Consider the following 23830-nt stretch of genomic DNA (forward strand, 5'->3'; position numbering starts at 1 on the left):
ATATAGGGGTTGTTGTTGAGACTACAGTAGCAGACCATTTCAAACAGTCCGGATATACAGTGCATCCGGAATGTATTTCAGAGCCCTTAACTTTTTTCAAATTTTATTACGTTACAGATTTATTCTAAAAGCCTTGAGTCTTCTTGGGTATAACGCTACAAGCTTGGCACACCTGTATTTGAGTTTCTCCCATTCCTCTCTGCAGATCCAAGTTCTGTCAGGTTGGATGGGGAGCATCGCTGCACAGCTATTTTCAGGTCTCTCCAGAGATGTTCGATTGGGTTTAAGTCCGGCCTCTGGCTGGGCAACTCAAGGATATTTAAAGACTTATCCCAAAGCCACTCCTGCGTTGTCTTGGCAGTGTGCTTAGGGTCATTGTCCTGTTGGAAGATGAGTGTCCTGGAGCAGGTTTTTATCAAGGATCTCTCTGTACTTTACTCCGTTCATCTTTCCCTCGATCCTGACTAGTCTCCCAGTCCCTGACTCTGAAAAACATCCCTACAGCATGATACTGCCACCACCATGCTTCACCGTAGGGATGGTATTGGCCAGGTGATGAGCAGTGCCTGGTTTTCTTCAGACGTGATGCTTGGCATTCTGGCCAAAGAGTTCAATCTTGGTTTCATCAGTCAAGATAATCTTGTTTCACGGTCTGAGTCCACCTAAGTCCTTAGGTGCCTTTTGGCAAACTCCAAGCAGGCTGTCATGTGCCTTTTACTCAGTCTGGCCACTCTACCATAAAGGCCTGATTGGTGGAGTGCTGCAGTGATGGTTGTCCTTCTGGAAGGTTCTCCCATCTCCACAGAGGAACTCCGAAACTGTCAGAGTGACCATTGGGTTCTTGGACCTTCAATGCTGCAGACATTTTTTGGTACCCTTCCCCAGATCTGTGCCTCGACAGAATCCTGTCTCAGAGCTCTACAGACAATTCCTATCTCATGGCTTGGTTTTTGCTCTGACATGCACTGTCAACTGTGGGACCTTATATAGACAGGTATGTGCCTTTTCAAATCATGTTCAATCAAAAGTTACTACAGGTGGACTACAATCAAGTTGTAGAAACATCTCAAGGATGATAAATGGAAACAGGTTGCACCTGAGCTCAATTTCAAGTCTCATAGCGAAGTATCTGAAAAGTTATGTAAATAAGGTATTTCTGTTTTAAAAAATGTTATATACAGTACCAGTCAAAAGTTTGGACACACCTACTCCTTCAAGGGTTTTTCTTTCATTTTACTATTTTCTTCATTGTAGAATAATAGTGAAGACATCAAAAATATGACATAACACATGAAATCATGTAGTAAACGAAAGTGTTAAATAAATCTAACTATATTTTATATTTTAGATTCTTCAAAGTAGCCAAACTTTGCCTTGATGACAAATCTGTACACTTTTGGCATTCTCTCAACCAGCTTTATTAGGTAGTCATCTGGAATGCATTTCAATGAACATGTGTGTCTTGTTAAAAGTACATTTGTAGACTTTCGTTCCTTCTTAATGCGTTTTAGGCAATCAGTTGTGTTGTGACAAGGTAGGGGTGGTATACAGAAGATTACCCTATTTTTTAAAAGACCAAGTCCATATTATGGCAAGAACAGCACAAATAAGCAAAGAGAAATGACAGTCCATGAAGGCCAGTCAACGAAGGCCAATCAATTTGGAAAACCATCAAGCGCCATGATGAAACTGGCTCTCATGAGGACCACAGGAAAGGAAGACCCATAGTTACCTCTGCTGCAGAGGATAAGTTCATTAGAGTTACCAGCCTCAGAAATTGCAGCCCAAATAAATGCTTCACAGCCCAAATAAATGCTTCAAAAGCATTCCATGTGAAGCTGGTTGAGAGAATGCCAAGAGTGTGCAAAGCTCTCATCAAGGCACAGGGTGGCTACTTTGACGAATCTATTTTGAGTTGTTTAACACTTTTTTGGTTACTACATGATTCCGTATGTGTAGAAAATAGTAAAAATAAAGAAAAACCCTTGAATGAGTAGGTGTCCAAACTTTTGACTGGTACTGTACATTTGCAAACATTTCTAAAAACCTGTTTTGCTTTGTCATTATGGGGTATTTTTATTAAATCAATTTTAGAACAAGGCTGTAAGGTAACAAAATGTGGAACAAGTGAAGGGCTCTGAAATACTTTCCGAATGCACTGTATACCCGGACAGTTTGCAATGGTCTACTACTATAGTCTCAACAGCAACCCCTATATTTGACATATATTTACTGTCGTCCTCTAGCTCCATTCACTTCACCACAGAATTTTCAAACCATCTTTGACTTTAATGATGGTTATAAAAAAAAAAAAGATAATATGATGTAGCTCAGGGGAGAGTGAACAGATTACCAATCAGATATCTTGCAATAGCATACCAAACATCAGGAACACCGTCCTAATATTGAGTTGCTACACATTGGGGCAGGCACTTCCAGTAATGTTATGTGAATAATGATTGGTTTTTACATAGATAATTTGTTTTCTTCTATGCTTCAAACCACAACTTGCAACCTCACTTGGGCAGCTCGTGCTGCAAAAGCAACAACTAGACGAAAGTCGAGTGTAATCGAAGGTGATGCATCTAGCACACCCGAAAGTCGAGTGTAATCGAAGGTGATGCATCTAGCACACCCGAAAGTCGGACACTTACAGTATATGGTTTTCCAACAGCAAGGCTAGATCAATATGGCAGTTTTGCCATTGTTTCAAAAAAAAATGTCTTTACCATGTTGAAATAAACGTGTTCCAAACCCCATAGCACACACTCACAAACTGAAATCATAAGTGTGTAGATTGTACAACCAATCAGTGAAAGAGAGCATCAAATATCACATGCATTTGTATGTATCCAACGTATAAATTAATCGCAGGAAAAAGTTGGTTCCTGTTTGTCATGTCTTTGGTCACGTTCGCGTGGGTCAAACAAAAACATCCTTATGATAGGATGAAGTTGGGATAGAGAAACTTGCATTCAAGGGCTTCCAAAAATGTAAAAAGACACACCCTCTCCCCTCAGCCATCAAATTAAGTGGATACTTCTGATGACGTCTGACAAGTTGACACTTGCATGGAGAATATTATTATTATTATTTTTTTAAATGGGCTACTCTTGCCTGGAAATGTGTCACTTGTCTGTCCCATGATTGTGTTATGTCTATGTTCTATAACCCACTACTATATCACGTAAGATTGAATTGTTTGAACAGCAGTTGTCTGTGTGTGTGTGTCTGTGTGTGTGTGTGTGTGTGTGTGTGTGTGTGTGTGTGTGTGTGTGTGTGTGTCTGTGTGTCTGTGTGTGTGTGTGTGTGTGTGTGTGTGTGTGTGTGTGTGTGTGTGTGTGTGTGTGTGTGTGTGTGTGTGTGTGTCAAGGACCGAGCAACATGCTGAGACTGCTGCATGTTGCAAAACTGTAGATAACAGCCCAGCAGATGCTTTGTCCTTGTGTTTGTATGTGACAATGTTTAGCAACACAGTGTGACTTGCTGTAACTTACAAAGTTGTGGTTAATCAGGTACAGGGAGGGGGAGCTCATCACAAGGTTTGATTGAATTAGAAAATACTGAATAACACAATAACAGATAACGGGAGCTGAGTAGTTGCAGTAACTAGGGTGTGATACCAGAACAGTGAATCTATACATCGACAGAGGGTGGACTCCAAGAAGCGCCAAGAGGCGGGGACCACCAGAGCGCCTACGATAGGCTGAGCAAGTCTAAACCAAGTCTAAACCACACTCAGCCTCTACTGTGATAGGCCAACAGACGGGTTGGAACTATGTCTATCACAGTATAAGAAAAACTGTTTACGTACATCCTGTCAGTTCTCTGTTGGCCCTGCGAGGTGGGACAGAGAGCCTGTATATACGAAAATTGCATTTACCATTTATTGCTTGAATTTAATTAAAGATAATTAACGACAGATTCTGTCTTTTATTCTTCATGATACCGGATTCGAAAAACGCAACTCTAACACTTGCCTACTTAAATAAAAATTGGGTGTTTCAGGCCCTGGAGTGAACATAATTGAACACTCAAACTCTACTAAAAACTAGGGCTGTGGGGCTTACGTTTCCCTTTCTTGGCTAATCATTTGGACCAACGACAAAGATGGCCGTGGGGATTCCCCCAAGGGCATAAGGCAAGGGTATGTGTTTAAAACGCAGTCAAAACTTCATGACATTTGATCACATGATTTTTGTAAAAACATGTAGGCGCAAGTCATATAATTGTTAAACCTAACGCAACACACTGAAAGACGGTGACCTATGATGGTGACTGACTTGAGAAAATTGATCGACTCGAACAAGCCCAACGACATTCACGAAATGAAGTCATGGGCGTTGATTGGGCAGGCCGAATGTTTCCTCTATGCCACTGGCTAGCTAGTTAGCTTACTAGGGGAGGCAGCCTTCGTTTATTTGCATTACACTTCAATGGATGACCGGCACGATGGACGGGTGTTTGAGGGATGTTTGAAGCATGTAGACGAGAGTCGCCCCGGTCCCCCGAACGCATGGGTAGAAGATGAACAACACCAGTACGAGGAAGCGCAGACGGAGAAAACGGGTCCGAATGTCCCTCCCATAATCTATTAGCAACAAACTTTTGAGCATTCACTAGCCAGCTTGCTGCTAGGTGACTAGCTAGCTATTATATCAAACATGAGCTATCTCGTTGGCTAATTAGGGGCTTTTTAGAGAGCGTTGTTAAGGAGTGTCTTGTTCGTGGTTAGTTAGCTAACAGTAGCTAAAGATTGGTACGGTTAGTGAACGTTGGCTAGCCGTTAGCTAGCTAACGCGACATGATTTGCGGGACATTGACCTTGTTCACTGGCTAATAACCAGCCAGCTAGTTAACTAGCTAGTCAGTTAGCAGTAGTGCCAGCCAGAAATTATTTTCAGAAATGTACCAGCCAACAAGTCCTATGTAATTACGTGAAACTAACGTTAGTCAGCTGAGTGGCACTTTTGCAAACGTTATCCTTTGTGAATGTAGCTATCTCAACACGAACCGGCTTCTCTGGAATGTTCCGCTAAACGTTTGCTAGTTAACTATTAACTTAGTTACCGCACACATCGTATACTTCCCCCCCCGGTCCGCCAGAAATGGTTTATTTCTGTAATTGTAATAGTTATGGTCTGAGTATTGACATAAATAGTAATCGTTAGCTAGCGAAAATCTATCGTTATTTTTGGGCCTGTTGCTCGTGTCACTAACTCGAGTCTACTCTGGCATTGGCATAGCCAGCAAATTTGACCCACCTGCTTACAGAGCTGTACTAGGGTCAGAAAGTATTCCTCTGTATATTAAGACCCCAAGGAGTCGGCACAGGATATGGCTCAGAAAACGTACCTCAATCCAGGGATGAGAAATGCGTTTTACTTAGTTCTACCATTATCCCAACTATTACACAGAGAAGGTTGAACGGCTGTTCGTTTTTTGCAGTCATTTAATCTTGTTAGCGTAACAGTTGGGATAATGGCACAATTTGGAGTACAAGGCATTTTTCATCCTGAATTAAGGTATGTTTTCTGAGCCATATCTTGTGCTGACTCCTTGGTGTCTAATTATACACAGAAATGTTGTCCGACCCTAGTACAGCTGTAAGCAAGTGGGTCGGATCTGCAGGCTAGCATTGGCAATGACATGTATCTAGGCATGTGAGGGCTTTACTGTCTCTTTCGAATGTATTCACGTTTAATATTTAAAATGAACACTATTTCAATATCAGATTTTGCATTGTCTGCAGGAAATATGGCAGGCACATCAGTGTATCCATATGACTTCATTGGATAGCCTGTATCGTTATGGACAAAAAAACAGGCGTGTATTCAGTTGGGTGAAGCTAGTTAAACAAATCTAGGCCTACTCTATGCAAGTACAGTGTGTGTGATTGTAGTTGTTTTCTTGTCATGTCATCAGGTAATGGAAAAATAAATGGAACCCTAGTGGAGCGAGAGGACACCCCTTCTGCCCCTATTCCTGTGGCTGCCCTTCATTACTCGAGCAGCAGGCAACATGAAACTTCTAACTTGAAACCAAAACCTCTTGGGAAGCTCCTCGCCATTCACTCAAAAGGCAGTCGTAATAGCCATTTTAAGAACAGTATGAACTGCAAAAATGACACTCCTTCAGAGTTGAAAACACGTAATAGCAAGAGCAAGTCCATTGCTTTACCAAATGGCGTTGTGCTCCTCAACCCTGGTCTGTATGCTAACGGCTACCCCAGCAAGCCTGGACCAGACAGTGGTTCTGAGAGTGGATACATCACTCCCAAGAAACGCTGGGCTCAGAGGAGTGCAATGGCTGAGGAGAGTGTGACTGCTGGGCAGGAGAAGGCTGTTATACAGGCAGTTATGGTCCCTAACAAACATGAGATGGAGCCTGCCAAAACAGCTGCAGGCTCTCTGTCTCCCACCTCCATCAAATGTGTCCCATCTGTGGCACAGGCCCCTGTGGATCAGGTTGGTGAACTACAGTGTAGGACCTCTGAGGAAAAGGCTGCAGCATGCTCTGTTAAAAAGCTCGAAGACAGGCTGGGCAAAGCCAAGCTTACCTCCAAAAAAGAGGACTCATGGACCCTCTTTAAACCACCCCCTGTCTTTCCTGTGGACAATAGTAGTGCTAAGACAGTGCCCAAGATTAGTTATGCAAGTAAAGTGAAAGAGAATCTAAACAAAGCAGCAGTCCAAGCTGCAGGTGACTCCTTACCTCCCCAGTCCCAGGTGCCCACCAGACTCTCCCAAGTCCCCATGTCTGCTGTCAAAACCATCACCTCCCCTAGCTTCACCAATGGACCCCTATCTGGAGAGGGGAGTAGCTGCCCTCTCCCTGCGCCCCTTTTTACCTCTACTGTTTGCACTGCCCCAATGCCTGTCTCCCCTGCCAGCAAGTGGGAGAACGAAGCATCCTTGTCCAGCAACGGCACTGATATGTCAGGCACCCCCTCCATGATTACTAGAGAACTGAGAAAGGCCAGTCTCCTTGTTTATCCCCTGGGCACTTCAAATATGCAACCCGCCCTCTCCAGCGCCTGCCAAGTGGACTCACCTGCCGCTAAGACAAATCCCAAATCTCTGGTGGACATTTTCCAGAACCAGTGGGGGCTGTCATTCATCAACGAGCCCAGTGGAGGGCCTGGGGTGGGGCCGGCATTAGTGGGGCAGCCAGCCCGGAAAGGCCAGATCGTGGAGATCACCTTTCAGGGAGGTGGCCCTGCAGCTTTGCCTCTACAAGTCTCTGCTACCTCCACTCTGAGACCCGACAAACCCCTCTTCCCAAAGGCGTACGAGCGGGACAGACTCACTATCTCCCAAGCCCCTAGCAGTGTTGGTAAATCAGGCCCTACCTTGGCTCCTGGCCCTGATGCTGGGCTGGGAGGCCAAGCCCCTGGCCCAGACCCTCTGAGGGGTGAGGCTGGGAGTAGAGGTGCCATAATGTCCTCCTCTTTTAAGCACCCTGGTACTGAGCTGCCTCTTGCCTCCCCTGCTCAACATGTGTCTGTCCTGGCCAAGGAGCCCTGCCACCCCAAGGGTTGCGACCCAGGATCTTGCTGGGGGGCGTTCGATCTAAAAGCTGCTGTTATTTATCACACTAAAGGTAGGTAGCTGTTCCATTCAACGTTCATTCACAAAGTGAAATAATTGATCTGCTATGGCTGGTCCTTAGAACAGAAAGAGAATAGTGCATGTAATAATTATGAATCTCTCACACTACTAAATATGTTTTATATTTTTACAGAAATTGAATATATTCAGAATTTACAAAAACAAGGTGAGTTAGTAATTCCTGCCGTATAATTGTAGAGAACCCGAAAAGCCTCGTCTTTTATATTGGTATAGTATGTCTTGGCTGAGAAAATCTGACGTGTCCTACTTCTCTCCCTCTAGATTCAAATGGAGTTGTGTTCTATGATCAGTCCAAGGATGGGCCTGTTCAGTTAAGTCATGACTGAGCGCTACACCCTCTCCTGGCTGCTGCCTCTTGAAACGGTGCCCTGGAGGAACTGCTCCCTCTCCTATCTTAGATTCATGTTGCAGGACTCCTTTGATGTGAGCAGCTTGTGCCGTAGAGGGAACACAGTACAGCAGCACCACAGACAGACCACACTGAGCCTCTTACAGGGATGCTGTCATTCGGGAGATTACAGGATGGTTGAACAATGGGGGAACAAGCTTTTTTGACGGGAAACGTGTCCACAAGAGTGACTGCTACATTTCTCCCTCAATTTCCATTTTCAGAGACAGGCTTGTAGAGGACATCATGTGGGATAATCAGTCACCACCTCTGCATTCCCGCCCCATCTTTGGAATCACAGGATACTGGAGAGAGAGAGAGCCCCTCCTCTCTTAGCCTGTCATGGAAGACAGGAATTCCAAATGTTCACATTTGAACTGTAAGGTATCACAGATGCCTAATTTTGTATTCGGACCGAAAACAAATGGGAAAGACTTGGAACGTTTTAGAATGGTTGCCTTCTAGATGTGAAAACAGTGTGGAAAGATGGGGTTTTCTGCTCAAATTCTAGTTTAGAAACCAAATATCATGGGGAGGCTTTTGCAAGCCCATGTAAAACAAATGTTTTAATTTTGGATTATAGAGGGGTTGGTTCCCATGTTAACTGAATTACACTAATTAGAAATCCCAGGTCATTGGCTGGACAGATGGATGGATTTTTTTTGTGTTCAAGGTTCAAATCACGAGAACATGCATCCCTTTCCCACCGAGGCCTAGTCTGTTTGGTGTGTTTGTTGTGCCTCAAGGTACGGTCTCAAGTCTTTGGGCTCTGTTAATACTGGACATTTTTTTGGGCGGGGGCGTTCCTCAGGATGTGGTGGTGGTGGTTACCAACACTGCGCAGAGGCTATACTTTTTTCCCTTATCTTTTCCTTTTCTGTTAATCAACCAGTTTATAATTACAGTTTATGCTTTACATGCTACCTCTACTTACCATCTCAATGCTCAAATGAATGCCCCATATTTGCATACCTTTTCTTTTAAGATTTTGTTTTTAAAAGTTCTGGGCAGTCTTTTTTTCTCATTGGTTTTTGCACAGAATAGGCGCTTTGGCAGTGTTCACTTTTTTTACTGTAGTAATGCTTTAGAATGAGAGATACATGCAGGGCAGTATTTTAACCAGAAATATGTAAATGTTCATGTTACAAGTCTCCTATTGACATCAATGCAGGATTTAACTGAAACTTAGGACTGTTTCAAGTCTGTTTCACCTCCAGAGGAGAATTGTTAAATTCATATGGAAAGGAATTCTTGGACTCTGACCAGGTTAGGCTGCTCCTTTCTGAGACTGTTAGATGTTTCTCTCTCCCGAGTCACCATAAGTGAATTTAATTAGCTTACATTGACTGATCAGCACTTTAAATCTATAGAATTAAAGCATAAAATGTACTAAATTTAAATGTATATTTATCCCAGCGAACTCTTTGGCTCCTAACAATCACTGAAATTTTCAAATAGAACAGCCTGTTTATGACCTAATATAGTTGTTTGGCACTGTTGATCATTAACGTGGCCAAACTAAGCCTTTGATCATTCTGTGTGTCAAGGTTAATGTGAAAATGAATCTTTATTTTGATAAAGGCTAATTTATGGCACCTTAATTCCTTTTTTTGTCCCTCTTAATTGCAATTAAAATATTGGAAAACAATCATATCTCTGACCGTTGCATTGGGACCTAAAATAATACTACAGTGTATTTAGAAGACATCAGCGACTGGTGTATTAGAACGTACTGAAAAACCCAGTTCAAGGACCGCTGTCTTCTGTTATGACAGACAAATAGCCTGTGTGTGTGCGCATGCATGCATGATGTGTATCTTCACAAACATGGTCAAGGGTCAACACAAAATACAGGGTGTTTTTTATAACAACAACATTGGAATTGCATCTGCTTCGTCAAGTATGTCTCCACCTGCAAGTTGTGCCATGTCTCGACTGTTCATGCTGTCTTGTATTAAGTTATGTTAGTTTGTTCCTCACTTTTCTTTTCCTGCTGTAGTTATGGTAAGAATTTTAACAATCTATTAAAAATTACAGCTCATTTGCTGAAAGTACCTGTATTCTTGTTTATTTAAATGACTTACAGCACACTCAATTACATCTTTAAATGTCCCTTAAATTCAATCAGTCCGAATCATTAATTTCCATATATTAGTGGTTGTTTGACAAATCTGAGGTTTGAATGGATCAAGAGACATACACAGCCAGAAATGTATAGAATAATACTAGTGGACCTAATAGATTCTACACATGCTGCGGGCGTGCGCCTACAGTTGCTAGACAAGGAGGTGGTATGTGTGTTTTCAGTCATTGCTCAACACCTCCCTTTACCAATATAATGAGTGTATCAGTGAGCCGAAAGAGGACAGACATGTCTGAAGAGAGAGATGTGTACAGTATGTTGACTGAATATAGAGATGAGGTACTACCTCTTTAACCTGTCACTTTAACGCAAAATGTGATGCTTTATTTCCTTCTGTTTCCTCTTGCTGTCGGTGTCTCCTGGAGACTAACATGCTGGAAATTGTAGAACTTAACAGGAGATGAAAATAAGGGAAATAATTTGTTCCACATTTGTATTAATAAAACATTGTGGAAATGATTTGTATGCAGTCAGACATTCTTTTGGTAAGGAAGTTAAATATCAGATCAACATCAGGGATGTAACAATGACCAGACAAAAATAGACCGATTTTATTATGCTATACACAGCATTACATATCTGACAATATAAAAATATATCCACAGCATTCAAAATGCTTTTTTTTACTGGTCAATCAATAACAGGAAATAAAAACAATCAATCTAGTAGTCAAACATTAGGCTACATAAAATAGTGAGATGTGAAACATGCAGTGGCAACCTGTCATTCAGAGGCTGAGCCCCACCTGTTTTACATGTTATTTGGCATTTATAGGTGTCACATATAAGTTCGCAAACAATGATAAAATAAATACAATCATTGAGTTAATTCAGCCGCATACAATCTCTTTTTTGCTTTCTTGAGTAAGGCAGCGCCAAAATGCAGATGTTTTAGCCTAGCTCAGTGTTTTCTGTGGTGGTGGGGCAGCCAGAGGAAAATACGGAGCCTAGTGGTTGGTAATGTTCTCTAGTTGTGCCGTGATTGACTCCAGTGTTCTATCACTCATGGGGACACTACGTCACCACAAAATCTAAGGGTAGAGCTCGAAATTTCAAGGCCCTGGGAGCTGCCATAGAGTTACATTAGACGTGCCTATCCAAGAAGGCTCAAGGTCACTGGCCACAGATAGCGGTCAGATCACGTTATATCTACAGAGGCTTTGATTGGATTGATCATGTCAACATACTTTCGAAATCTTAGCTAGCAAGCTAGCAGTCATCGTCATGAATCAAGTCGACAATCTACTGGCAAATCCTTTTCAATCCTTGTCATATGAAGATAAATAATTAAGATAAATTATAGATAAAAAGTATTTGTGCTCATTGGCCAATGGACATAAGCATTACACAACAAGTTGGAAAATGCAAATTCAACAATAAGTGGTTTGGAAGGAATCCGTGGCTAACTGCAAGCATTGCAAAGCAATCACTAGCCTGCTATTCAGTGGAGTGGGTGTGTGGTCCCAAGTCTGGGTTTAAGGGTCTCTTTTCCAAGCTTAAAAGGATAAACATTAAACATTGGCCATGCTGTCAAGCCGCGCTCAAAACAACTGGAAGCTCGGAGTTGGGATATCTGACTACAGGGAGTTCAAGACAACTGGGAACTCAGAAAAAAATGAGCTCCGACTGGGAAAATATGTTTTGAATGGTCATCCAACTCCGAAACTCAAGCCTCTTTCTAGTACATGCTAAACATATTTCATGTAGTCCTCGTATCCTGTTTTAGAGAAATGTAACCATCGAATATAGAGCTTTCATTGTCTGCTTATTTGACCCGTTTATTTATCCTACGGTTCTGACTTGGTGTACAGGGAGAATATTGGAAGAACAGCCCATGTTCTGAATTCTGTAGCTGTACATTTCAAAACTGCTGAGCAAATAGTCATATTGACGACATCCGTCCTAGCTCATTCATTAACTTCTTGGTGACAGGGGGCAGTATTTTCACGTCCGGATGAAATGCATGCCCAAATTCAACTGCCTGCTCCTCATCCCCAGAAGATGAGATATGCATATGATTAGTAAATGTGGATAGAAAACACTCTGAAGTTTCTAAAACTGTTGGAGTCATGTCTGTGAGAACTTATTTAGCAGGCAAAACCCCAAGGAGAGTGACCTTTTTTTGAGGTCACTCTCTTTTCAATGAGTTTTCATTGGGAATCCAGATTTCTAAGGGACAGTTCCTATCGCTTCCACTGGATGTCAACAGTCTTTAGAAATTGGTTAAGGTTATTCCTTTGTGTAATGAAGAAGTACAGCCATCTTGAACAAGGGTCACTTGAAGTGTACTGTTAGATAGAGGCGCGTGACCAGAAAGCATGCTTCAGTTTGTTTTCTTCCTGTATTGAACACAGTCTTAAATTTGATCGATTATTTACGTAAAAAAATACCTAAAGTTGTATAACAAAAGTAGTTTGAAATGTTTTGGCAAAGTTTACAGGTAACTTTTGAGATATTTTGTAGTCACGTTGACCAAGTTGGAACCAGTGTTTTTCTAGATCAAACGCGCCGAATAAATGAACATTTTGGATATACATTGACGGAATTAATCGAACAAAAGGACCATTTGTGATGTCTATGGGACATATTGGAGTGCCAACAAAAAAAAGCTCGTCAAAGGTAAGGCATGAATTATATTTTTATTTTAGCGTTTTGTGTCGCTCCTGCAGGGTTGAATTATGGTTACTCTCTTTGTTTACGGAGGTGCTATCCTCAGATAATAGCATTGTTTGCTTTCGCCAAAAAGCCTTTTTGAAATCTGACATGTTGGCTGGATTCACAACTAGTGTAGCTTTAATTTGCTATCTTGCATGTGTGATTTAATGAAAGGTTGATTTTTATAGTAATTTATTTGAATTTTGCGCTCTGCATTTTCCCTGGCTTTTGGCCAGGTGGGACGCCCACATATCCCAGAGTAAAAGAAGAAGAGTAAAACGAGGCTGTCCATTGTCTCCATATCTACTCATTATGGCAATTGAAATGCTGCTATTAAAATTAGATCCAACAAGAACATCAAGGGGTTAGAAATCCAGGGGATAAAAACAAAAGTGTTAATGTATGACGATGACTCAAGTTTCTTCTTAAATCCGCAATCTGGATCCCTGCTCAGTCTCATTGAAGATCTTGATCACTTTTCTAGGCTCTCTGGACTAAAACTTAATCATAACAAGTGTACCAAATTACGTATTGGCTCGTTAAAATACACAGTTTACGCTACCTTGTAGTTTACCAATAAAATGGGAGGATGGTGAAGTAGACATACAGTACTTGGTATTCATATCTCAAAAATATAAATGAACGTACCGCAATCTATTTCAATAGAACGTTTGCAAAAATAGATAAGATTCTGCAACCATAGAGAGGTATATTTCTTGACTATTTCTGAATAAATCACATTGACTAACTCTTTGGTCCTATCACAGTTGACTTACTTAATAATGCCACTGCCTACTCCAGACAACTCGTTTTTTAAATCATATGAGCAAAAAATGTTTCATTTTATTTGGAATGCTTAGCCATACAAAATTAAACGTGCCTATTGATATAATGAATATGAGTTTGGGGGGCTAAAATGATTAAATATTAAAGCTTTAAACCTCTCACTAAAAGCTTCACTCATACCTAAATTATACTTAAACTCAAAATGGTCTCCAGTAGATTATTAAGAAAGGTTCATCCTTTGTAAAAAAAAAATTGCCTTCTTGCTTACACAGATTACTCATTTCCTTTACACAGACTTCTCATTTCCTTTACACAGACTTCTCATTTCCTTTACACAGACTTCTCATTTCCTTTACACAGACTTCTCATTTCCTTTACACAGACTTCTCATTTCCTTTACACAGACTTCTCATTTCCTTCACACAGACTTCTCATTTCCTTTACACAGACTTCTCATTTCCTTTACACAGACTTCTCATTTCCTTTACACAGACTTCTCATTTCCGACTTAATGAAAATGAAATTTTGTTTAAAGTATTTCCCTTTCTTAAACAAGCCATACAAAGCTGGTTAGAATTTCAGTTTATCCTCCAGAAAAGATGGAACAAATATTACAACAAATATTATGGTTAAACTCAAATATACTGATGAATAAAAAAACATTCTTTATGGATTCCCCGCCCCCCCCCCCCCCCCCCCCCCCCCCAATGGAATTATATTTATTGATAATATTATGAACAGAAACGGTAGAGTTATGTCACATATCCAGCTATAAAAGGAATGTCTGCTCAATCCAAACTTATAACCAACTGATTGCAGCATTACCACAACAATGGAGGAGGCAAGTGGAAGAAGGAGAAGGTAGGGAACTTGTTTGTCTGCTGGCAATGCACAAACAATACTTTAAAAAATATAAACAATGTAATTATAGAAATGAGCTCAAAATACCAACGTGAGAAATACTGTACTTTATTAATGTTTCAGTGGAACCAACCACAATCATACAATTATTTAATACAAAATACATTTCACCAAAATCAAGGTTTCATAATTATTGGCACTCCTCATTTAGTACTTAGTGCAAACACCTCTGGCAAGGATTACAGCATGGAGTCTTTTCCTGTAATGTTTGACAAGGTTAAGGAACACATTTGGAGGGATTATGGACCATTCCTCTATGCAGATGCTTTCAAAATCCTTAACATTCTTGGGTTTGCGCTTATCAACTGCCCTCTTCCACTCAGCCCACAGGTTTTCGATTGGATTGAGGTCCGGCGACTGAGATGGCCATGGCAGAACATTGATTTTGTTGTCACAACCATTTCTGTGTGGATCATGAGGTATGTTTTGGGCCATTGTCTTGTTGGAAAGTCCACCTACGGCCAAGTCCCAGACTTCTGGTAGAGGCAACCAGATTGTCAGCCAAAATTGCCTGATACTTGGTGGAATTCATTATGCCATCAAGGTATTGGAGTGGCCATCACAAAGCCCTGACCTCAATCTTATAGAAAATTTGTGGGCAGAACTGAAAAAGCGTGTGCGAGCAAGGAAGCCTACAAACCTGACTCGGTTACACCAGCTCTGTCAGGAGGAATGGGCCAAAATTCACCCAACTTATTGTGAGAAGCTTGTGGAAGGCTACCCGAAACGTTTGACCTAAGTCAAACAATTTCAAGGCAATGCTACCAAATACTAATTGAGTGTATGTAAACTTCTGACCCACTGGGAATGTGATGAAAGAAATAAAAGCTGAAATAAATAATTCTCTCTACTATTATTCTGACATTTCACATTCTTAAAATAAAGTGGTGATCCTAACTGACATAAAACAGGGAATTTTTACTTGGATTAAATGTCAGGAATGGTGAAAAACTGTGTTTAAATGTATTTGGCTAAGGTGTGTGTAAACTTCTGACTTCAACTGTATATGATTAGAAAGATTCAAAATGAATGTAAAACATTACAGCACAACTGAAAAATATATGGCACATGGAAACCAAACAAGGGTGGTCTATGGTGATAGGTGGGATGGGCTGAGAGTGGCTGAGGGGTGGGATTAAGGAATTTATGTTCAGCAATGTATTATTGTTATGTGATTACTGTATATAAAAGTACCATGTATGTAAAATGTGTTGCAAAATGTATGTATATGTAGCAGAAACGCTGTAAAAAAAAACAAAATATGTGTCCTCCGAAGAGGATGGGTTAAAAATGAAAAAAAATATATTATACAAATATTGTCTGGACCTCCATGGCATAGAAATAGAATGACTAGATTCTCATTTATCAACTACCGACCAAACTAACAGGCTGACAAACGGGGGTGAATATCTATGTAAAAGAAAAGGAAACTGTGTCTTAAAGCCAAAAGCATTTTCAGAGCAATTGTGTGGACACAAAATAATGTGTAACATGCTGACCACACCGCTTGCAATTTACACATACATGTTATTCAATCATTGCACCCACACTGCTCGCGGGCATCAGCGAGCGTCTGCGTGGCCAGACGCTAAAATAGAAATTTGTTCTATTTGTGACGCTCAACGAGCTGCAAGTCCGACCTCTCCCATCTCCTCATTGGTTTTTAGGAGCATATACCCACGTTGATGATTGAAAGATGAACTTAGGTCCACACTCCAGTAGGTTGTAGTAATACTGTAAAGTTGGTTGCCAACTGCCATATGAAGTCCAAAGAAGAAAAAGAAGGAGAGATGACAAGAAACAAATTCGGTTTACCGTTTTATCTGTGGATTAATTGTCGGAGTTGAGGACCTTGTGCATTTCAGGTAAAATAACAACCCAATGTTTATATACCAGGGCAAATTAGCTAGCAACAGTAAGCTAGCTAGCTAAATTGCCATAAATGTTTAATACTTTTTGACCTGTCCCCAAGTTAATATAATTGGTTCAGAGTTTGTTTTGATATTTCAACCTGCGTGTCCTGATCACTTCTGGTGTGAGTGAACAAAATCAAGTTGGAGCTAGTTTCTTTCCGAGTTCCCAGTTGTCTTGAACTCACTGAAGTCTGATATTTCCCAGTTCTGAGTTTCCAGTTGTTTTGAACAAGGCAGAAGTCATGCTGGATTGACAACATGGCCAATGTATTCAATATATTTTGGCCTACAGTGTTGCATGTGAATGTTTATCCTTTTAAGCTTGGAAAAGAGACCCTTAAACCCAGACTTGGACCACACACCCTCTCCACTGAATAGCAGGGGAAGCAAAATAGTGATTGCTTTGCAACACTTGCGGTTAGCCACTGATTCCTTCAAAACACTCATTATTGAATTTGTGATTTCCAACTTGTTGTGTAATGTTTATTTCCAATGGCCAATGAGCACCGATAAGTTTTATCTAGAATTTCTCTTCATATGACAAGGATTGAAAAGTATTTGCCAGTAGATTGTCGACGTGATTCATGATGATGACTGCTTGTCTAGCTTGATTTTGAAGGCATGATGTTGACATGATCAGTCCAACCAAAGCTATGGTAGATATAACATGATTTGACATAATTTTATCTGTGGCCAGTGACCTTGAGCCTTCTTGGATGGGCACTTCTAATGTAAATCTATGGCAGCACTTAAGGGGGCTTGAACTTTCTAGCTCTCCCTGTATATTTTGTGGTGACGTAGTATCCCAATTAGTGACAGAATACTGAGCCAATCACGGCACAACTAGACAAGATTACCAACCACTAGGCTCTGTATATTCTGCTGGCTGCTCCTCCACCACAGAAAGCACAGAGCTAGGCTGAAACACCTTAATTTTGGAGCTGCCTTACTCAAGAAAGCAAAAAAGAGACCCTGTTTGTATGCGGCTCCATTAACTCAATACATTTTTTTTTTTACATTGTTTGCAAACTGATATATTTACACGTATTAATGCCAAAATAACAGGTGGGGCTCAAAACACTGTGAAGGACGGGTCGCCACTGTTTTTCCCACTGTCACGGTGGTCTTCACTGGAAAGATCCTCAAAGTGGTATCATGATGAAGTATAGGGAAGATTGTCTGTGTGAAAGTGTGTGTGATTGTGTGTATGTGTGTATTTTCATCAAGGTCAAAGAAAGACAGCTTTTCCTTGTCCCAATCCAGATGCACTCTCATCATTCGAGGGAAAGTGATTCACTTCAAGATGATGTACATCATCCTTTTGGGAAAATTATAGGAAGTGACTAACACAGCTAGTCCAAATACCCAAAGGATTTATATGGCATACTGCTAGATCTAGACCAACTAGATATTTTGGCATTATTGGTGGCCACACCTACAGCCCAATAGGAACCATCAGAATTCTCTACGTCCCAGCTGTGTGTTCCTGAGTTATAACCCTCAGAACCTAGGACACATCCATGAAGCCTCTCTGGGTTGTCAGGGAGCTGTAGTGCTTCATCACAGTGTCTCATGCTGGTCAAGTCCTCGTACAGGATGAGACCTGTGTCTGCAGTGTTGGGATCCAGGATTACAGGAGCTAAGGAGAGATCATTTAACTTTACCATTTACTCTGTAAATTCACTACAAGTTTCACTGATACTCATATCTAAATTCCTATGAGCATTGTTTTGCAATAGAGAAATTATGCAATTTAACAGTATGGGGGTCACTACTAGAATTAATATGAATTATACTGATACAGTCCTAGGACTAAGAACAAGGCGCAGATGAAACCTACTGTTGTTTTTTTGCTGCAAAACATTACTCAGTAGCTAGGTTTCCATCCAATTTGCGACAGATTTTCATGCAAATATTATAATAAAAAATCACTATAATAAAAAATCTAAATCGCTCCAAGCTCCCCTCTGCTCACATACTCTGCACCAGACCGAGGACGCGTCCCCCGTTCAGACGTTTCATGCATAAACCTATGGTTGCGTACCACGTCATGGACCATTTTATCGGCTGACAGATTGGTATAACATATGATATGGTTAGCTAATACTTACAATACCTATCCAGCTGTTGTAAGATTTGGCATCCATCAACAACACCTGGGCAGAGAAACGCCCCCGGACTTTGTTGCGGTTCAAAGACTGCGTTATGACCTGCACATAAAAACACTTTTGTGCTTACATCATATACTGAATAAAAAACACGAGTTTAATGTGTTACCATTGTATTTTCGACTTTACCAATAGTTTTGCCACAAACTGTCGCGATAAATGGCAAACTTGCCCAATCTTGCACATGCTCTCTAGACAACAGTTCGCTGATAAAGTGTACACATATAGGCTATATTATGAGATGGATAAAAGCAAGATCATTATGTCACTAGCATACAAATAATAACCTCAATTTTTATTGGAAAGCAGCATCAAGCTCATCACTGTGTACTTTCACCATCACGTAGCTTAAACTGTGCATGCTTTTCCAAGTCGCCCTGAAAGGACCACACAACATTGCATTGCGTGACTGCACATTTACCTCTACATGATGGTTATTCTACCAACATTTGCGCAAGAAATCGTTTGCACCGCAATGTGTCGCATAATACATTTTACAGACACAAAAAGATCCCATCATGTCGAACGAACAAATTGTGGATGGAAACGCATTTACAGTATTGGACCATCCCTTTCATCTTCTCCCTGACTCTTAACTGCAGGTTGCCCAGGTGTTTGGCCACGTCTATCAGCGCTCCTGAAACCCTCTTTGGATCTGGCAGTGTTTGCTTGGCTCTGGAAGAACATTCAGGAGTTAGTACTGCTGTGGTCTTGGTTATAGAACCACAGAGAGGAGGGAGAAAGGAGGAAGACCATTTACCTTGTCTCTGTGGCCTAGTAGTTCTGAAGAGGACCAATAAAGAAGGTGAAAATCAGTCTTACCAATAAAATAATCAGTAAATAATAATCACTATATACAATATCTACTCATAAGATCAGCTGTTTACTGTACCTGCAAGAATGAGATGCACCTCAGTTTTCCTGTAGGGCATGATCTTCCCTTAGATTAGAACAGAGTAGACAATAAAGAACACAAACTAGCCAAAATGCATACATTGTTGTTGCATCAATACTTAAATGTCATACCTTAATATGTTTTGCTGTATTATCACAGGTGAGTTTGACTCCCTTAAAGAGCCTCAGTTTATCCTTAAGAGGTTTCAATGCAGTCTTGAGTTTAACCTGAAAAGAAAGCAACATGGTATTCACAAACTTGACCTGTATGTTACTGTGTGAGATTGCTGTGTAGGAAAGATTTGTTTATGAGTAAAAAAAGAAAAAGATTAGACAGGCCCTATCTTACCACCATGTCACGCCCTGGTCTTAGTATTTTGTGTTTTCTTTATTATTTTGGTCAGGCCAGGGTGTGACATGGGTTAATTATGTGGTGTGTTTTGTCTTGTTTTTTTTGTAGGTATTGGGATTGTGGTATAGTGGGGTTATCTAGAAAAGTCTATGGTTGCCTGAAGTGGTTCTCAATCAGAGGCAGGGGTTAATCGTTGTCTCTGATTGGGAACCATATTTAGGCAGCCATATTCTTTGAGTGTTTCGTGGGTGATTGTTCCTGTCTCTGTGTTAGTTTGCACCAGTATAGGCTGGTTAGGTTTTCACTTTATGTTTTTGTATTGTTTGTTTTCATCTTTATTAAAGATGTATACAAATAACCACGCTGCATTTTGGTCCACCTCTCCTTCGACGCAAGAAAACCTTAACACACCAACTATTGTAAAGTACCACAAACTGGTTGCTAAATGTGCAAAATGATCCACATAGAAACAGCTACTGCAATAGTTTGTTTCCACAAATTTCCCCATTTTCTCTCTGTCACACTTCTCTCCCTCTTTTGTAATGCCCTAAGAAAGCAGTTTACTTTCACTTTTAAAGACTCACCCCTGTTTTGTAGCAGCTACAAAATACTATAAACTAAAGGATGTCCTCATCTCCTTCAGTAACCGCTCTGAAATGTTGATATTAACAAGCAATATAGCTCCTGTGTCAGTTGAACAGACTGAACAAGCAAATAACATGAGGTTGCAGCAAGAGCAGACTGTTACAGTGTTGTGCTGTGTGTCATCTCCTGTCAAAATACTTCCTGCATTCTGTGTATTACATGTGTACGAGGAAAGGAACTACTGTGTTTTTGAAATACACAGATACCACAAAGGTCTGTGCATAATATAGTATTATCATAGCAAACAAATTGATAGTTTAATGTGTCTTGCTTCAATCATTGTGACTACCTTTTAAACTCTGTTAGTGGTAGATGTGTTCTTTTCCAAGGTAACCACTGGAGGGCAGTCAAGGTTTTGCAGATCTTGTACTTGAAGACACTTCCCTTACAAGGAATGATTTACACGATTTGTGTACTTTTTGTGTGTACAAGAACCATATAAATTCCAACAATTATTATTTCAAGTCATCTGTAATTTCAAGTCATCTTATGCCATGATAGCAAACACCAAAATATTCACATAATGGGGGACATGAGCATCACTAGGATGAAATCATCTGTTAAGGAATATCTCAACAATAAACTCTTTATTTCTCTAGAGCAAATTGTATTTTTGCTTCATTCAATTCTAGCAATTTGATTAGAGATTAGTTTATTCAGAGGTCACATGTTTTTGTAGTTTTAATTGCAGGATGTCAACTGCATATTGTCTCAGGGTTGTCCCACTGTACATAGAACCACCTTCAGAGGGACAAGTCTCCTAAGTTTCTGTGTGAGAAGAGAACAAGGAGCCCCTGGCCCCTTAACCTTGACCATGTAAGTGTTTGAGGCCATAATGACTACTGTGTGTAATTATGGTGTGAGGCAGGCTGGAATGTGACTTCAAAGCATCTCCCTACTCTGTCGCCCTATTCTTGTCATGTTGAGGGTGGAAAAATTGTGAAAATATTTCTTTAACAATTCTTTATTATTTATGTTGTCTTTTTTCTTTTTTTTCCAATGGGCGGGTCTGCATGTAGAGGCACATTTTGTGTGTGAATTTGGAAGGACATAAAGCACAACTATAGTGGCTTGCAAAAGTATTCACCCCCTTGAGGTCTTTTCTATTTTGTTGCCTTACAACCTGGAATTAAAATAGATTTTTTGGGGGGGTTTGTATCATTTGATTTATACAACATGCCTACCACTTTGAAGATGCAAAATATTTTTGTGAGACAAACAAGAAATAAGACAAAAAAATGAACTTGAGCATGCATAACTATTCACCCCCCCCCCCCCCCCCCCCCACAAAAAAAAAAAAGTCAATACTTTGCAGAGTCACCCTTTACAGCTGCAAGTCACTTGGGGTATGTCTCTATAAGCTTGGCACATCTAGCCACTGGGATTTTTGCCTATTCTTAAAGGCAAATCTGCTCCCGCTCCGTCAAGTTGGATGGGTTCCGCTGGTGTACAGCAATCTTTAAATCATACCACAGATTCTCAATTGGATTGAGCCATTCCAAGACATTTACATGTTTCCCCTTAAACCAATCGAGTGTTGCTTTAGCAGTATGCTTAGGGTCATTGTCCTGCTTGAAGATGATCCTCCGTCCCAGTCTCAAATCTCTGGAAGACTGAATCAGGTTTACCTCAAGAATTTCCCTGTATTTAGCGCCATCCATCATTCCTTCAATTTTGACCAGTTTCCCAGTCCCTGCCGATGAAAAACATCCCCAAAACATGATGCTGCCACCACCATGCTTCACTGTGGGGATGGTATTCTCGGGGTGATGAGAGGTGTTGAGTTTGCATCAGACATTGCATTTTCCTTGATGGCCAAAAAGCTCAATTTTAGTCTCATCTGACCAGAGTACCTTCTTCCATATGTTTGGGGAGTCTCCCATATGCCTTTTGGTGAACACCAAACATGTTTGCTAATTTTTTTCTTGAAGCAATGGCTTTTTTTCTGGACACTCTTCCGTAAAGCCCAGCTCTGTGGAATGTATGGCTTAAAGTGGTCCTATGGACAGATACTCCAATCTCCGCTGTGGAGCTTTGCAGCACCTTCAGGGTTATCTTTGGTCTCTTTGTTGCCTCTCTGATTAACGCCCTCCTTGCCTGGTCTGTGAGTTTTGGTGAGTGGCCCTCTCTTGGCAGTTTTGTTATGGAGCCGTATTCTTTCCATTTTTTAATAATGGATTTAATGGTGCTCTGTGGGATGTTCAAAGTTTTGGATATGTTTTTGTAACCCAACCCTTATCTGTATTTCTCCACAACTTTGTCCCTGACCTGTTTGGCGAGCTCCTTGGTCTTCATAGTGCCGCTTGCTTGGTGGTGCCCCTTGCTTAGACTCTGGGGCCTTTCAGAACAGGTGTATATATACTGAGATCATGTGACAGATCATGTGACACTTAGATTGCACACAGGTGGACTTTATTTAAGTAATTATGTGACTTCTGAAGGTAATTGGTTGCACCAGATCTGATTTAGGGGCTTGAATACATATAGATGCACCGCTTTTCCGTTTTTTATTTTTGTTGAAACAAGTCATTTTTCATTTCACCTCAACAATTTGGACTAGTTTGTGTATGTCCATTACATGAAATCCAAATAAAAATCTATTTAAATTACAGGTTGTAATGCAACAAAATGGGAAAAATGCCAAGGGGGGTGAATACTTTTGCAAGGCACTGTACTTCAGACCATCGTCATTAACATAGCTACAGTATCTGCAAGTATAGATTCAGTCCTGAACACAAGGTTGCTAAATGATTCTATACCTATATTACATTAATGATTCTATACCTGTATTACATTAAATATTCTATACCTGTATTACATTAAATATTCTATACCTATATTACATTAATGATTCTATACCTGTATTACATTAATGATTCTATACCTGTATTACATTAAATATTCTATACCTGTATTACATTAAATATTCTATACCTATATTACATTAATGATTCTATACCTATATTACATTAAATATTCTATACCTATATTACATTAAATATTCTATACCTATATTACATTAAATATTCTATACCTGTATTACATTAAATATTCTATACCTATATTACATTAATGATTCTATACCTATATTACATTAATGATTCTATACCTGTATTACATTAATGATTCTATACCTATATTACATTAAATATTCTATACCTGTATTACATTAAATATTCTATACCTGTATTACATTAAATATTCTATACCTGTATTACATTAAATATTCTATACCTGTATTACATTAAATATTCTATACCTATATTACATTAATGATTCTATACCTATATTACATTAATGATTCTATACCTGTATTACATTAAATATTCTATACC

At 40.2% G+C, this 23830-nt stretch overlaps 1 protein-coding gene and 1 long non-coding RNA gene across 4 annotated transcripts; one reads left to right on the top strand and one right to left on the bottom strand.

The window, feature by feature from the left end:
- The first annotated feature begins 3957 nt into the window (after positions 1 to 3957).
- LOC110504072 (nuclear fragile X mental retardation-interacting protein 2) lies at positions 3958 to 10077 on the top strand. Of its 3 annotated transcripts, none has more exons than XM_021582892.2 (4): positions 3958 to 4147; positions 5926 to 7602; positions 7744 to 7776; positions 7893 to 10077. In XM_021582892.2, the coding sequence occupies exons 2-4, from the start codon at positions 6111 to 6113 to the stop codon at positions 7955 to 7957; spliced, it is 1590 nt and encodes a 529-aa protein (XP_021438567.2). In that variant the 5' UTR covers positions 3958 to 4147; positions 5926 to 6110; the 3' UTR covers positions 7958 to 10077. The 3 variants fall into 3 exon arrangements, with proteins under 3 accessions (XP_021438567.2, XP_021438565.2, XP_021438566.2); XM_021582890.2 differs by lacking the exon at positions 3958 to 4147 and adding an exon at positions 4283 to 4569; XM_021582891.2 differs by lacking the exon at positions 3958 to 4147 and adding an exon at positions 4517 to 4638.
- An 8515-nt stretch (positions 10078 to 18592) lies between these two features.
- On the bottom strand, positions 18593 to 20608 carry LOC110504074. The gene is made up of 5 exons (XR_002470553.2): positions 20435 to 20608; positions 19631 to 19726; positions 19497 to 19544; positions 19365 to 19387; positions 18593 to 19279 (listed from the first exon to the last, which is right to left on the bottom strand). It is a non-coding gene; the product is annotated as an uncharacterized LOC110504074 (long non-coding RNA).
- Between the last annotated feature and the right edge of the window lie 3222 nt (positions 20609 to 23830).

This window comes from Oncorhynchus mykiss, chromosome 24 (assembly GCF_013265735.2).
Source record: "Oncorhynchus mykiss isolate Arlee chromosome 24, USDA_OmykA_1.1, whole genome shotgun sequence".
NCBI classification, from domain to species: Eukaryota; Metazoa; Chordata; class Actinopteri; order Salmoniformes; family Salmonidae; genus Oncorhynchus; species Oncorhynchus mykiss.